Source organism: Girardinichthys multiradiatus, chromosome 9, assembly GCF_021462225.1.
Source record: "Girardinichthys multiradiatus isolate DD_20200921_A chromosome 9, DD_fGirMul_XY1, whole genome shotgun sequence".
In the NCBI taxonomy this organism is placed as follows: domain Eukaryota; kingdom Metazoa; phylum Chordata; class Actinopteri; order Cyprinodontiformes; family Goodeidae; genus Girardinichthys; species Girardinichthys multiradiatus.
Window position 1 is genome coordinate 20,128,037 of NC_061802.1, and position 13,717 is coordinate 20,141,753.

The window sequence follows — 13,717 nt, forward strand, 5'->3', positions numbered from 1 at the left end:
GGGTACTCCGGCTTCCTCCCACAGTCCAAAAACATGACTGTTAGGTTGATTGGTTTCTCTAAATTGCTCTTAGGTATGAACGGGTGTGTGCATGGTTGTTTGTTCTGCGTGTGTCCGTTTTGCCCTGCGATGGACTGGCAACGTGTCCAGAGTGTACCCTGCCTCCCGCCCATAGACTGCTGGAGATGGACACCAGCTTCCCTGCGATCCACTATGGAAGAAGCGGAAGAAAATGACTGACTGACTGACATTGTGATATACTTTTGTCACCCACCCCTATTTTTATCTAGCATTTTGTAACTTTCCACACCTCACTTCAAATACTTCCATGATATCAGTGTGTGTTCATACACAAAGGAAAGCAAATAAGCTTTGTTTTAATCTTACATCTTTGTGACAGGATTTTTATCCTATTTAAGCATTTCCACTGAAACTGCTGGCCCACCTTCGTACTGTAGCGCTCTAGCAGGTCGTTACTGATGTAGGCTTGAAGGACTGTGTCTCTCTGTTCACCAGGAAGTGAGCGGGTGAGTCTCTACATGAACAGAATTCAACAATTAACCATCAAAAGGTCTTCAATAACTATTATAAATATGATGCTATGTTTATTTTAGCTGTTACTAAGGCTCATATGCTACTCTAGGTGCTTAATAGGAGAAAAATAAATATGCATTTTTAGAGACAGGCTTGTCCACACTTCTACCAAGGGGATAGTTTTAGTGGAGATATCGCTGTATGCTGATGATTTGCAATAATTCATAAAGGCTAGACTAAGGTGAAGGCTGACATGGCTTAGATGTTAGCATCTTCAGTAATTATACAATTGCTGTGGATAAAGACAAAGGTAAAGGATTTAAATCATTTGATGGATAGAGGGTTACATCCACCGTGAACAGCAACAAACACCCAAGTAAAGAAGCATGGATCCATGCTTTTGAGAGCTCCTCCTACCCAGCGCAGCGCCTGCAGGAGGAGACACCTCAGTCTGTCCGAGCCGTCAACCAAGTCTTTCCTCAGCTTCTCATAGTCCAGAGAAGGCAGCATTGGCACCTCTTTTGGTTTCCTATAGATTAATGAAAAAACTGTTTTTACATTTTAGGATGTAATTAAATAAACTGCACAAAGAAATATGATTAAACACTTACTGTGGTGCAATGGATGCCCGTAACATAGAAGAGGCCTTAAACAGGAAGTAAATAAAAAACAAAACATGACCTTAAGTATATATTTATTGTTTTAGAACCTATTAGTAATCATTTTTGTTAACACAGTACAGAACACATGCAAATGTTTAAATTATTCCTGTAATCTTAGTTTTAATACTACTTAGGAGTATTTTCCTCCACCTATGTTGTTAGTATGCTGTAATACATCCATTCATCATGCTACAGCCAAACATACACAGTGCAAGGCTCTTTGGTAATATTGTCCATGCAGTATCCAGGCAAAGAACCATCACCAAACAGATGGGGTAGCATCCTTACAGCTGTTACATCTCAGTTCAATTGTATAATAGAGTATAATGAACAGACTTTGGACGAAAACAAACACAATACAGCTCAAGACAAGGAAACATACTGTAGGTGTCTGTGGAAATGGGATGAAACGGTTTATGAAATTGAAACTCTGAAATAACTATTTTTCTGTTTTCTAGTTTCTTGCATTAGGGTCTCCAAAAGAAATGAGATCTAGTGATATATTAGAGGATTGTTGAGGAATAAGTGGAAATACTTTCCCTAGAAGGACCTAATAAAAGTTTCTTCTGACTTAAAAATTCACAGCTGAAAAACAATTATTCATATTTTAAATGTAAATAAATAAATTAAAGTGATCCAGTTCAACACCCTTTAAATGCCACATAAATAATCATTCTGGCTATACAGTCTTTAACTGCATGCATCTTTCTGCTCTGACAATTTGACCTGGATAATGGATCAATTTTGAAACTCGGTGTCATTAATGCTGAATCGTTTATTATAAGCTGCCCCTGTTGCGTCTTGTAACCTGACTGTAATTTAAGACAACCTATTTTACAACCTGATCATGGCAGAAATGTACTTTGTGTCGGCTACTCTTCTCATGGTGTTTATTTAACATATTACAAAACTTTACCACGACACATGAGAGTGTAAAACTGAAACTGATGGCTTTAACAGAGAGACAACAGATGAGTGGCAGTAACAACTGTAATCCTTGGAAAAAACTGGATGTAATAACGAGGTATACCCTGAAAAACACTCCTGTTTGGCTTCGTAACTAACCTAACAAAAAGGATCATTATGCGGACAAATAGAGACATACGTCTTTTATAACTGGGGCAATCTAGCGGAAAGCAGAAAACAATATGTCATGGAAAATTGAATGAGTACAAGGTCAGGCAAAGAAATGCATACATGTTGATGGAAGGCAGAAACATTCTTATAATGTTGGAGGGGGAGATACAAGCAAGATGCAAGGTGGGGACAGAAGGGATGACAAAAAGAAGACATGAAAACATGAAACTTACATAGCCATCATCATAGGGACTCATAGAGTAATATCCCTTTGTGGACAAAAGTATCACACACAAAGAAAACACACACACACACACTCAATAAATAAGGTTGTTCAGTTCAAACCTTACAAATATAAGATTTCACAGGAGGAATTCAACAGCACGTCAAAGACCTCTGACTGCAAGCATCACTATGAGGATACACACTGTTTTTTAATGGTTTATAGAAGGGGTAAGCAGTCTGAGAAGTGAGTACATTAAGTCTTTTTATTATGTTTTTATTGGTCTGATGTAATCTTCTAATCTTAAATGTTGTCATTAGCTGTAAGCGGGAAGTCGTAACGGACAGAAATAAAGACTTAAAAACATCCGTCTGTGTGTAATTAATCTATATAAAGTGTTTAACTTAGTGAACCGAGTCACTGAAACAAATTTATTTTTCAGTAATTTTCTAAATTATTGAGATGCACCTGTATATTAAGCACGGCTTCTCAATCAGAAAACTGGTATTAAGGCAAGATGAGTGTTAATGAGCACCAATTACTCAGAGCTGGGGTAGAATTCAACTTAATTAAGTTAATTAAAGTTTAATTAACATTCCTAAGAAAAAATATCTGATAGTGCCAGTGTGACACGGGCTTTCTGGGGGCTGCTTTGCTGCCTCGGCTGATTAGTTATGATGTGATTACTTTGGTTTGGATCTGCACTAATGCTTTATGAAATAAAACTCCTAACACTTGGAACAACAACCATCATGTTGTTCTACCTGCCAGGCGAAACAACAGCTTTAGCAAGTTGAGAGTAGCAGCCTTGAGGAGACAAATGTGCTGGTTTTGTTCTAAGTTGGTTGTTGGCAATATTAAGTTTAACTTTAAATATTCTGAACACTTCATTACTTTCTAACCATCCTGTTACCTTCAAATGTACTAACATCTTTTATCTTTGGGGTCAGTTTGACTATGGAGAAATATGGAGATCACCATAAAATCTCACAGATTTAACTAAAATAGGTAAAATAAATATTTTTGTTATTCTAATGGATTTATATTATCGCATATTTTTGTGATATTTGACTTTTGGAATGAAAAGCTATTTCTGTTATCACAAGTAACGAGTTTTAAATTCCGGGCTAATTTGACCCCAGGAAAAACAAACACAATTGCTGCTAGCTTCTCATGCTCTCATCGGCCCTGCCTTGTTCCTCTGTCACCAAAGTGTATGACAAGCAAGAAAACATGGAATTCATTTAGAGACACGGTTGATTGAAATATTGCCCTTCCAGTATCAGCAATTCAAAGACTTGTTGTTGCTTTACCTTTTGACTTGTACTCTCCTGCCAAAATGAGTAACCCAATGTAGGCTTGTAAGTGAGGTCCATCCACTTCATTCCAACTATCTCCATACATGCACCTAACCTCTAAATTTGTCATCTCAACTATATCCTTTTCAGTTAATGGTGTTTTGAACAGCTCAAATGTCGATTTTATGTCTTGGACGTGGTTGACAGCATATCTGGTAGGCCCTGGAACCATTTTAATGACGTTAGAGTACTACGTCTACTTTGTTGTGGACGTGAGGAGACAGACCTCAATAACTTTCCATTTTTGCAAAGTGTTTGCTGGAAGTTAAGATAGCGCAAGAGGGTAAACACTGAGGGTGTCATCAGAGGAGGATGCCTCATTATCAGGGTCTTCCTCCATGTTGTCCTCTGACACAGACACGTTCTCCTTTATGTCAAACTTCGTGGTCAAAGAGTTTGACAACACCTCATTTACAGAAAATCTTTTCTATCAATGGTTCTCGTGCTGCTATAGTTATGGTTACATAGCGCCATTGCCCAAAAGTCTTTTAAACATTAGGAAATTTGATGTTGCAGTGACTTCAATATCATCCAAAACGTGTGCTTATAATATTGATATGTCTTATATGTTTTCTACAGCTATATAAATAATATGTTTACCCATATTTCCCAATTGAATTAGGAAAAGTCTTTAAATATGAAGCCAAAAAATGATGTCAAAACATTGAATGATGTTAAACGTCAAACTGACACCAAAGATAACAGGGTGGTTAAAGTTTAGCTTCCATGGTTGTGATAAAAATGTCTTTAAAGTGAGAGAAAGCCCACAACAAGCCAGCATCAACTATATATTTCTGATGTCACCAATATGTGTTTATGGGCCCTCATACATTACAACTAAGAAAAATCTGTCAATTAATTTTGTCAATTGCGGACACATAATACTTAGTTGTGACGTGATCATCAACAGAAACTTGAACCAAAAAGAGCATCAGAGCAAAACAATGTTTAGAACTGACAAACAGCTCATGTGTTTGGTTTTCATAATCAGAGCCAAAGCAGGATTGGCATCAACGCTAGTCTAGAATAAGACTAATCTGAAACAGTGCCCTGATCTAACAAAAATATAAAATTCTTCAACACACCCTATGAGGATTTTCTTATTATCATATTCTGACAACTGACAACTAAAATTTAAAAGGTAATTAACCATTTGTGAGTTACAATGACAGGCAAAGATGATTATTTTTCCTTTTTTCTCTGCCTTGCTATTTTCAATGTGCAACTCTTCAAGAAGTTTTCCGGATGAAAAAAGCAAAACTAGGCCCTCACTTCCCGGATATATCCTGCTGTACATGGCTTATTGCTGACGACGAAGTGCGCAGTAAGCCATATCATTTGTATGTAATCTTTAAAAGTCTTTTACAAATAGTGTGTCGGTCTGAACGGCCCTGAGTGACGCGAGTCCCGACACCCCACGCCCATTTGACTTCCGATCATCAATGAAAGACGTTAAACAGATAAAAAGATATGAGAAATGGCTGTGAGTGTATGTGGCGCTTACAGTGCCAGGCCTCATGAAGTCCGTGCTCTGAACACCGCTTTGCCTCATCTGGCTGCTGAATAGGCGAACACACACACTCTGAAGATACTCAGGGGAGATCTGCAAAAAACACAGAAGTTCCCTTTTACTTTAAAATCTACACATTGGAAGATTTATCTTTCTTGTTGGGGGTTAAAAATAAATACAATAAAACACAAATGACCGTACTAAAATGTCTATCGGTATTAGGTTTCAATATTTACGTACACCTCTTTACTTTGCAAATGCAAAACAAAGGAAACCCCAAGCATCATGTGTGCCCATATGCAGAATATAGTCTGTATTTGCAGCACATATTTTAAACATGCATGTGACCAACATTCAGCAGGCCTACCATTTTCCCACTGACTGTGGCCTCTAAAGAGTCAACCAGCTCAGCAGTGATTCCAATAAGGTTATGGTAGTCAGCTTTGATCTTGTTACACTTCCGTACGTAGCTGGAGATGCGTCGCTCCGACTCAGCCAGCTGAAGCTGTAACTGCTGCATGGCTTCTGTGCGGTCACACAAACAGGTTGCAGAAAGTTAGCCCCAAGGTCAAACAAACATTTTATTATTATATCTGAAATATATTATTATAAATGGGAAAAAAAGCATTTGATGAATATTTGTTTAAATCAAACAATTGTTGGCACTAAATATTTTACGATTAGGCATTGTACTGAAGTTATTACCTTTTTAAATCTCTCATTACAAACATTTGAAGCAGTAATGGTACTGAATGTCCACAGCTAATATTAGCACAGGCCTCAAATATTCTCCACCTTTCAATTCATAATACTTAAGCAAATATAGAATGAGAAGGTGTGGCTATAGACGGCTTTGTTGCCTTTAAATCATAGACTGAGGAGCTAAAATGCTAACTCCACTAATCCAACATATACTCATATGATTAACATCACTGAAATATAACACAAAACATAACATACCTGTTAATATTTTACTGTACATGAGAAAAGAAACCTCACTTATATAAAGCTCCATTAAACATGGAAGGTTAGGCAAGCTCACTATCCATTCAAAACTGTATTACCTGCCAAACAGTTATTATATACAGTCAATAGTGGACATCTTTCCACAAACAGAAGAATATCGCTCAAACCTTAACAAGACATATTACGTGAAGTAAATACACACCTTTAGTAGTCCTTCCACCCTCCTTCTGCATTATGTTTGTTAAAGATTGTATACGTGAATGCTAATCAAGAAACTAAACTGTGTTTTATCTTGAAGTAAATACATACAATCAAGCTAAAAGTAGATATATCTAGCTCAAGCTAAAGATGACAAAAGACAAACAAATGTATGGAACATTCTGTTTGAGATGGCAAAACCCATCGGGGACATGCATACAGTATTTAGTCCATATGACTTGTTGAAAGAAAATATGCAAGAACAGATTCAATATTTGCTAAGTTTACATTACCTTTTAAACAGCTGCATATAACCAACACCCTTTTGGGGACAAAAACAGGTCTAATCCAGTGCATCTATAAGAACCTATTACTGTAGGAAACATGTAAACAAAACATAAAAATGCTGTTGGTTCATTATTTATCATATTGTCTGCATTTACAGAGTTTTTTCTCCTCTTGTAAAGCACTCTAGATATTTTAAAGTCATTACCTGAATAAAAGTTTACTTTGACAGTTCAGTGTAAATAAGACATTAGGCCGACAATTTTCTTACTTGTTAATTTCCATGACATGGGACATAAATATATAACATAAAAAAGCAAAGTGAGAACAAATTCAAGAGTAAAAGATAAGGCATGATGCGAGGTTTGTAGATGGCAACATTCCTTTGTTTATTACAGTTTATAAACACTACCTCTTGTTCCGTAAATGTTCACTTAGTCCTCTAAAGGTTTCTAGACTTTTGAAATGACTTTTTTGCAAATTCAAACTTATAGTACTTTTTCAACAGCCCGTTCTTTGATATTTTACTGTATACTGTATCACTTCCTTGTAATATGGATTTATCAGTGTATTTTGAATGGTCTAAAGCACTATATATCCATGTTTTCTAAAGGTCATTCACCATTTTTTTTTGTGGGCATTGGTTTATTTTCCACATCCTTTCCTTCTACCTGTTAATAATGATACAAAATCATTAGTTGTTTGTTAGCCTACAGAATACTTCTTTATGAATCACAACTAATGCAAAAAATAAAATAACAATGGCTGTTTGAGTCTGAGTTCACCATCCCTAAATCACTTAAAATCGCCTACCTGTAGTCCTAAGCTCTACAAACCACAGTAAACAGCTGGGTTGCAGTTGTATTTTTACTGTGAAATGTGAAATTATTTAACTATGAAATTAAATGTTGCAATAATCACCTTTGCAAACAAATCTGTAGCAATGTTTACATTACAAATTTTGCAAGCAAGAAAGGTGTTTTTTTTAATTAAGACTGTTAATCTGATTTTCATTATTTCATCATGTTAAACAGTTAGGCTTCGCTGTGTAATAAATAAATTAAAAATGCCATCCAGTGTTGTTTAGTTTAATCACATCACAGGCTACGATCTAGCTAAAGTTTTAAACTGTCCACACCGAAACCAAGGGTTCACACTCTGTCAGAGGAATCCCCCCAAAATGAACCATGAAACCATAGCCACATGTTCAAATTAATCCCCTAAAATAAAAGTTAAAAGAAAATTTTTTGAACTCTTGCTATTAAGCTTTGGTAGAATTGTATGTAACTAATGGCAGAGAAACATTTTACCAGAACGCTGTTAGATTTGCATGCTTGCCCACAACTTTTGCTATTCTTATGAAAGCAACACAGGAAGAAACCCGCCTCTGCACTGTGACAATTTTCTCAGAAAGGACATGTAGGGGAGGCACAGAAAAAGGATACATATAAAGTCAACAGCCTTGGAATCTTAGATGATTTTATGGTCACTGATAAGAACTTCTCCAACTTGTCCTTCAACTGTGGTATCCAGGAATCCTAATCACACAAAATAGACATATTGAAGAAAGATTAGACAGGCATTTGGTGGGTAATGGTGGTTATGTGCAAAAAAAATACATATATATAAAAAAAGAGATGCCTTTTAGAGCAGTTTGAGCACCTGAAAGAGATCTTTGAAGCAGGGGTGAATGGTGGGGTTTGGAACAAAAGGCAAAGCGTAATAAGGCAGAAACTCAGTGGTCTGGCTCAACGCTGCTCCCCGGGTTTCAAGGTACTGCTTGAAAAGGGAAATCCTCTCCTCAAATTCAGCTCGGTCCTGCAGAGAGATTCTGGTTTGTCAGTAACATTATTTATTTGATGTTACCAGCTAAATGTCACACAAGCTAATCACGTAATTTAAAACCAGTTCCTATTATGTAAATGAATGTTTACACTTTGGTTACAAATACTGAATAAAGTATTTAAAAGCATGGAAGAAACTTTAGCTACAGCTTATGAGTTTCTAAATAACCTGACAGCAATTTAATTATAGTTTAACTAATCAAAATCATAGAGTCCAATACAATAAACATGTGCAGGAAGTTAGGAAAGTTTTACAGTGCCTTTTCAAAGGGGTTTGCTTGAAAAAGAGCATGTGGCGCCACCTTGTGGACACGTTGCACATTATGTAATACATTTATTAATTTCTTCTTTCCAAAAACTAAAAACTATTATTTAAAAAATGAATCTACATACTTGTCTACTCGGATGCATCCTCAGTGGGTAGATGGTAAAGTGGATATGAAGGTAGAACTCCAGGTTTTGTGCTTCAGCATCTGAGTCTTTTACCTCGGAGGGAATGTTCTCTGCCCATAGTTCAAAGAACACTTTTTGATCTCCATCATTGAAGGAGCTCAGAAGATCTTCCTGAAAAAGTCACATTTAAAAGGAAGGACACTTAAAATAAAAAAAAAATAAAAAACAAGAACTCAGGGGATAAAAAGTTTGTGTGCATTTTAAATTGCATATCGCACATTTCGCATTTATGTCCTACCTCTTACCACCCTTGCTGTTTAGTAATGGTCTTTACCGCTACAGCTGATAAACTACCATAAAAGAAAAAAAGTGTCATTAGCTATTTTATTACTGGATCATTTACCTGGATGACACGAGTCTTTGAGTCTCTGAGAGAACTTCCACGTGGCTTTGAGACAAGCTTGCCTTTGGTTTTGCACTCTTTGTCAAAAGCTTGAACAGTTTCTTCAAAGTCTTCAAACTTCAGGTACTATAAAATAAGAACATTAAAAAAAAAAAAAAAAAAAAGCTCCAATGAACTTTCTTGTACAACAAACAACACATACACATACCAAACATGTCTCTGCAGATCGTATGAATGGTTTGCAGACAGAAATGTGAATTTCGGTTTACATCAGTGTGTACTGCAAAAATGTGTTACCTCTTTGATCATCCCAAGAAGATCAGCTTCAGTTGCCAAGATGTCCCCCATCTTGGCTGGCTTCCTGGAACTCATGTGAATATCAGAATCGTTCAAAACCCAAAGTGACAGGAAAGATTTCTGATTTCATTCAGTCATGTATGGAAATCAAATGAGCATTGTTGGAGGCTGCCAAGACAGGGCAATTTGTTATCATTATATCGATGTCAGAGCAAAGACACACACAAAGAATAGATAGTCAGTGTACATCAAATAAGAAATGTTTGATTCCATCAATCAGGCATTTCAGCATTTATGTGTATTATCTGTATTTGTATTTTCGTTCCGTCGCTCTCGATGTTAAGCAGAGTTGCAAATACGCCAGACAATCTTCGCTACATCTCATCTCATTTTTACTTCTGTGATGAAGCTAATGTAAATTTCTTTAAACATCAACTTAAACAGATTGTATAAGCTAGCTAATCAGCGCCATCCATACCTCATTGGCCCATTGTTTGCTCGAGTTAGTCCGTTTAGACATCCTTATATTGTCCGTTTATCCGTAACTAAATCTTAGAAAATACATCTTTAACAGGGCTTCGTTCGCCCTCTTTTTTCTTAAATTTCAGTCAGCTAACAATTAGCTAGCAACTGTACACACACAGGACGCCAAAAATACTTAGCAACCAAATGGAGCCGGAAAGTGGAGGCGAATGTCGTATACAACCACATAAATATTTTTCTGTTTTATCCCAAAAAGGAAGATATTCATTAAAACAGAACAAACATGAAAATATACCTAAATTCTGTGAACGTTTTTATGTATTTATTTTGTACAATTTATTTAACTTAGAACGTAACTTATAATGCCAAACTGCAAAGATTATTTTCAGTATTTAAGGTTAATTCATATTTGTCAATATTTTATTAATATCTCTAAACGTGATGGCTTATTTGTAATATGCAATGTCATTTGTCATTTTAAACACCAGTCTTCTTCTTTTCTTTTAATTTTTCTTACCCGGAAGTGGTAGTTTTTCGTGTCGAAGGTTGAGCACATGGTTCCTCCGCGGTATATTATGGTTTAGATAGTAATGAATGAAATCATACGTAATTAAAAAATTCGGCGCTAATACTCAACACTTGGTGCCTTTTAACAGAACCGAGTGGCCGTGGCTTTATTTAGTTTATAACCTGTTTTAAGAACATCGTTTGCGGTAAGTATGAAAAAAATGATGCGAACCTCGTGCTAAGATTAGCATGTAGCTTGAACACGAGAGCAAAAGTTGTGGTTATATGGCAACAAACACCAAAAACCTGGAATGAACATTTTTAGACCCTCTATGCATTTCTGTGAATGTATTTCTGCCACGTTCTATATGGTTTATAAAACAATGTTGTGTTGTGTGTGTCCTGTTATTTGTGCACAAAATCTTCTACCAGACGTCCTAAAATCATTACTTTAATTTTATTTATTTGATCTCTTTTACAAAGTCAGACTACAACGAGATGGCTGGAATTCTGTTTGAAGATATATTTGATGTAAAAGACATCGATCCAGATGGGAAGAAGTTTGACAGAGGTAGGATTGATGAGATTAAAAACCTACACTTATATGAAACAAAAGCACAGAATAAGGCCAACACCCTTCAGTTATTTACATGTTTCTTGGATTTGTTGATCTTAACTCTGGTTTGATTTCGGGGGCTTCCATATGTTTGTCTAAACCAAGCTGTTATAGCATTAAACCCATTCACTGGTGGTCTGAATAAACAAAACAACAAAATAAAAAGCAATAAAAGGGTCAAGAGTGAGGACTGGGTGGAAAATCTATTGGAGCACCTACTTTCTAAAGGCAAAAAATCTAAATCCTCTAGAAAACTGAGACGGCAAGCTCTGGATAATGTTTGAAAGTGTGGCTCACCAAACATATTTACACTCTGGTTATCTTGTTGCTAGAGTAATTTTATTGTAGCACTTGAATGTTGTTTTTCTATTATTTTTCTTCTTTTTTTTTTTAGTGTCACGACTACATTGTGAAAGTGAATCTTTCAAGATGGACCTCATCTTGGATGTGAACATTCAGATATACCCTGTTGATCTTGGTAAGACGTTAACTCAGGGGTGTCCAAACCTTTTGACATGTGGGCCAAAGTTTTCAAGTCAAAAGTACTCTTGAGCCAAAAAAATATAATAAAAAAAACTATTATCACAAAAACTTAAATGGGATTTTTTTTTAACCAGCTCAACAATAAATTAAGCATGCGATATTTAAAAAAAAAATTAAGTAGTCAACTTTTTTTTTTTTAGTTAAGGAATGTGTAAATTATTGTAGATCCAAAACTCAAAAAGCGTTATTGCATGCTCCCTCAATAAAAGAAAGGCATTCAGTTTGCAAATTTGGGCTCAATTGAAAATTGGAAAAAATAATTTTTTTACTCAATTCTGGGCAATAAGAACAGGATTTGTGTCACACTTTTGAGTCATATTTGTTTTTATTTATCCAAGTGTAATAAATTAAAAGCAGATTTGGATGAACCAAAGTATGCTTTTGAGTAGAAGTCACTGGACAGATGTGTTGTATTTTAAATTTTTCCCTTGAAAGAAGATTTAAAATGGTCAGTAATAATATTGCCCTGATTAAAAATGAAATGTCTCCATGTGCATCAACCACCAGTGCAAACAGGCCAAGTTTATATCGTTATTGAATTGGAGTTGGGGACCACACAAAATCAGTCCAGGGGACGTAAATGGCCCCGGGGCCGCACACATTTAGAAATAATTGTATCTGGCTAAACACAAAGCTTAGGAACTGTTTTGAGTGTACTTTTTATACACCAAGCTATCTGTCAACACTATAATGTCATTATCAGCTGATGTCATTGTCTATTTTATTAAGGTGACAAGTTCAGACTGGTAATTGCCAGCACGTTATATGAGGATGGAACACCAGATGATGGAGAGTACAACCCTCAGGATGATCGACCGTCTCGGTAGGACATTTTGCACCGCATACATTTCTACATATTAATAAAATATTGCAACACCATGCTTTTTGCTGAGGTTCAGACTCACTGTTACATTTGATTTTGTAGAGCAGACCAGTTTGAGTATGTGATGTATGGAAAGGTTTACAAGATTGAAGGTGACGAAACTTCAACAGAAGCAGCGACACGTCTGTAAGTAAACTGATAATACAGTAGAAATGTCTGGTCGGGAAATTAACAAGTCATTTTAAAGTGTACTTCAGTATCTATAATACAAAGTATGAACGGCACATGACAATATGGCACAATTTCAACTAATTTGACTGCAATAAAAAAAGTTACTGTTTTAACCTACTTCCACTGATGTGCTTATTTCAGCTCTGCCTATGTGTCTTATGGAGGCCTGCTTATGAGGCTGCAGGGAGACGCCAACAACCTTCACGGCTTTGAAGTAGACTCCAGGGTCTACCTTCTTATGAAAAAGCTGGCCTTCTGAACACCATTCTTCTTGCCCACCCACCCACTGTCAGCTATCGTTAGCCGTCTTTGAAGTCATGGTGAAATTCACATATTTCTGTAAATTCATGATTTACAGACGTAGAACATGGATTCTACTGAGAAAATATTTTAGAAATTTTTTTTATTTGTGTTAATTCATAAAAAATACTTCTACGGAGCTGTAAGTCAGACTGAAGACTGACAAAAAAGACCTGTTGCCATCTCATTTTCAAACATTTGTAAATAAATATTTTATAAAAACAATGGTCAACAGATGATCAACCTGGGTAATATTTTTATATTCTGGTTTGGTGTCTATTTACCAGGGTTTCTTTGCAGTCTGGTATGGGATTTGATTTCGATTTTGTTTTTTAGCTCTGGATAGAATATGGAATGATTTTGTATTTCCAGACACTATCAGTCCCATCGTTTGAATGTTGGATCTTTCCTTCTACCCTTTCTTTTTTATGTCATTCCTTGTATAAACCTTTTTGTCATTCCTT

General features: G+C 36.0%; 2 protein-coding genes across 8 annotated transcripts in view; one reads left to right on the plus strand and one right to left on the minus strand.

Annotated features, from left to right (window-relative positions):
• Positions 1 to 10,411, minus strand: part of LOC124874267 (lisH domain-containing protein ARMC9) — a 38,817-nt gene extending 28,406 nt beyond the window's left edge. For 2 of the 6 annotated variants that reach the window (XM_047375549.1, XM_047375547.1), the window contains exons 1-14: positions 10,229 to 10,411; positions 9,751 to 9,918; positions 9,454 to 9,579; positions 9,051 to 9,221; positions 8,476 to 8,631; positions 8,259 to 8,351; positions 6,533 to 6,557; positions 5,732 to 5,889; positions 5,359 to 5,457; positions 2,507 to 2,542; positions 1,146 to 1,180; positions 952 to 1,063; positions 446 to 535; positions 158 to 211 (exon numbers count right to left, since the gene is read on the minus strand). In XM_047375549.1, coding sequence (XP_047231505.1) covers positions 158 to 211; positions 446 to 535; positions 952 to 1,063; positions 1,146 to 1,180; positions 2,507 to 2,542; positions 5,359 to 5,457; positions 5,732 to 5,889; positions 6,533 to 6,557; positions 8,259 to 8,351; positions 8,476 to 8,631; positions 9,051 to 9,221; positions 9,454 to 9,579; positions 9,751 to 9,825 — 1,230 coding nt within the window. In that variant the 5' untranslated portion in view covers positions 9,826 to 9,918; positions 10,229 to 10,411. The remainder of the gene's footprint in view (positions 1 to 157; positions 212 to 445; positions 536 to 951; positions 1,064 to 1,145; positions 1,181 to 2,506; positions 2,543 to 5,358; positions 5,458 to 5,731; positions 5,890 to 6,532; positions 6,558 to 8,258; positions 8,352 to 8,475; positions 8,632 to 9,050; positions 9,222 to 9,453; positions 9,580 to 9,750; positions 9,919 to 10,228) is intronic. The other 4 variants (XM_047375548.1, XM_047375550.1, XM_047375551.1 and 1 more) reach the window with 4 other exon arrangements.
• A 346-nt stretch (positions 10,412 to 10,757) lies between these two features.
• polr2h (RNA polymerase II, I and III subunit H) lies at positions 10,758 to 13,485 on the plus strand. 2 transcript variants are annotated; one of them, XM_047375407.1, is made up of 6 exons: positions 10,758 to 10,946; positions 11,224 to 11,311; positions 11,751 to 11,834; positions 12,629 to 12,722; positions 12,825 to 12,908; positions 13,095 to 13,485. In XM_047375407.1, exons 2-6 carry the CDS (start codon positions 11,239 to 11,241, stop codon positions 13,210 to 13,212), a joined length of 453 nt encoding a protein of 150 aa, XP_047231363.1. In that variant the 5' UTR covers positions 10,758 to 10,946; positions 11,224 to 11,238; the 3' UTR covers positions 13,213 to 13,485. The 2 variants fall into 2 exon arrangements, with proteins under 2 accessions (XP_047231363.1, XP_047231362.1); XM_047375406.1 differs by having other exon boundaries at positions 11,228 to 11,311.
• Positions 13,486 to 13,717: the final 232 nt, after the last annotated feature.

Excerpts from the sequence above, each read along its gene's own strand:
- polr2h (XM_047375407.1), top strand. The coding sequence starts at position 11,239 with ATGGCTGGAATTCTGTTTGAAGATATATTTGATGTAAAAGACATCGAT. Across the intron at positions 11,312-11,750 it reads TGGGAAGAAGTTTGACAGAG|TGTCACGACTACATTGTGAA; the intron begins GTAGGATTGATG and ends TTTTTTTTTTAG. Across the intron at positions 12,909-13,094 it reads ACAGAAGCAGCGACACGTCT|CTCTGCCTATGTGTCTTATG; the intron begins GTAAGTAAACTG and ends TGCTTATTTCAG.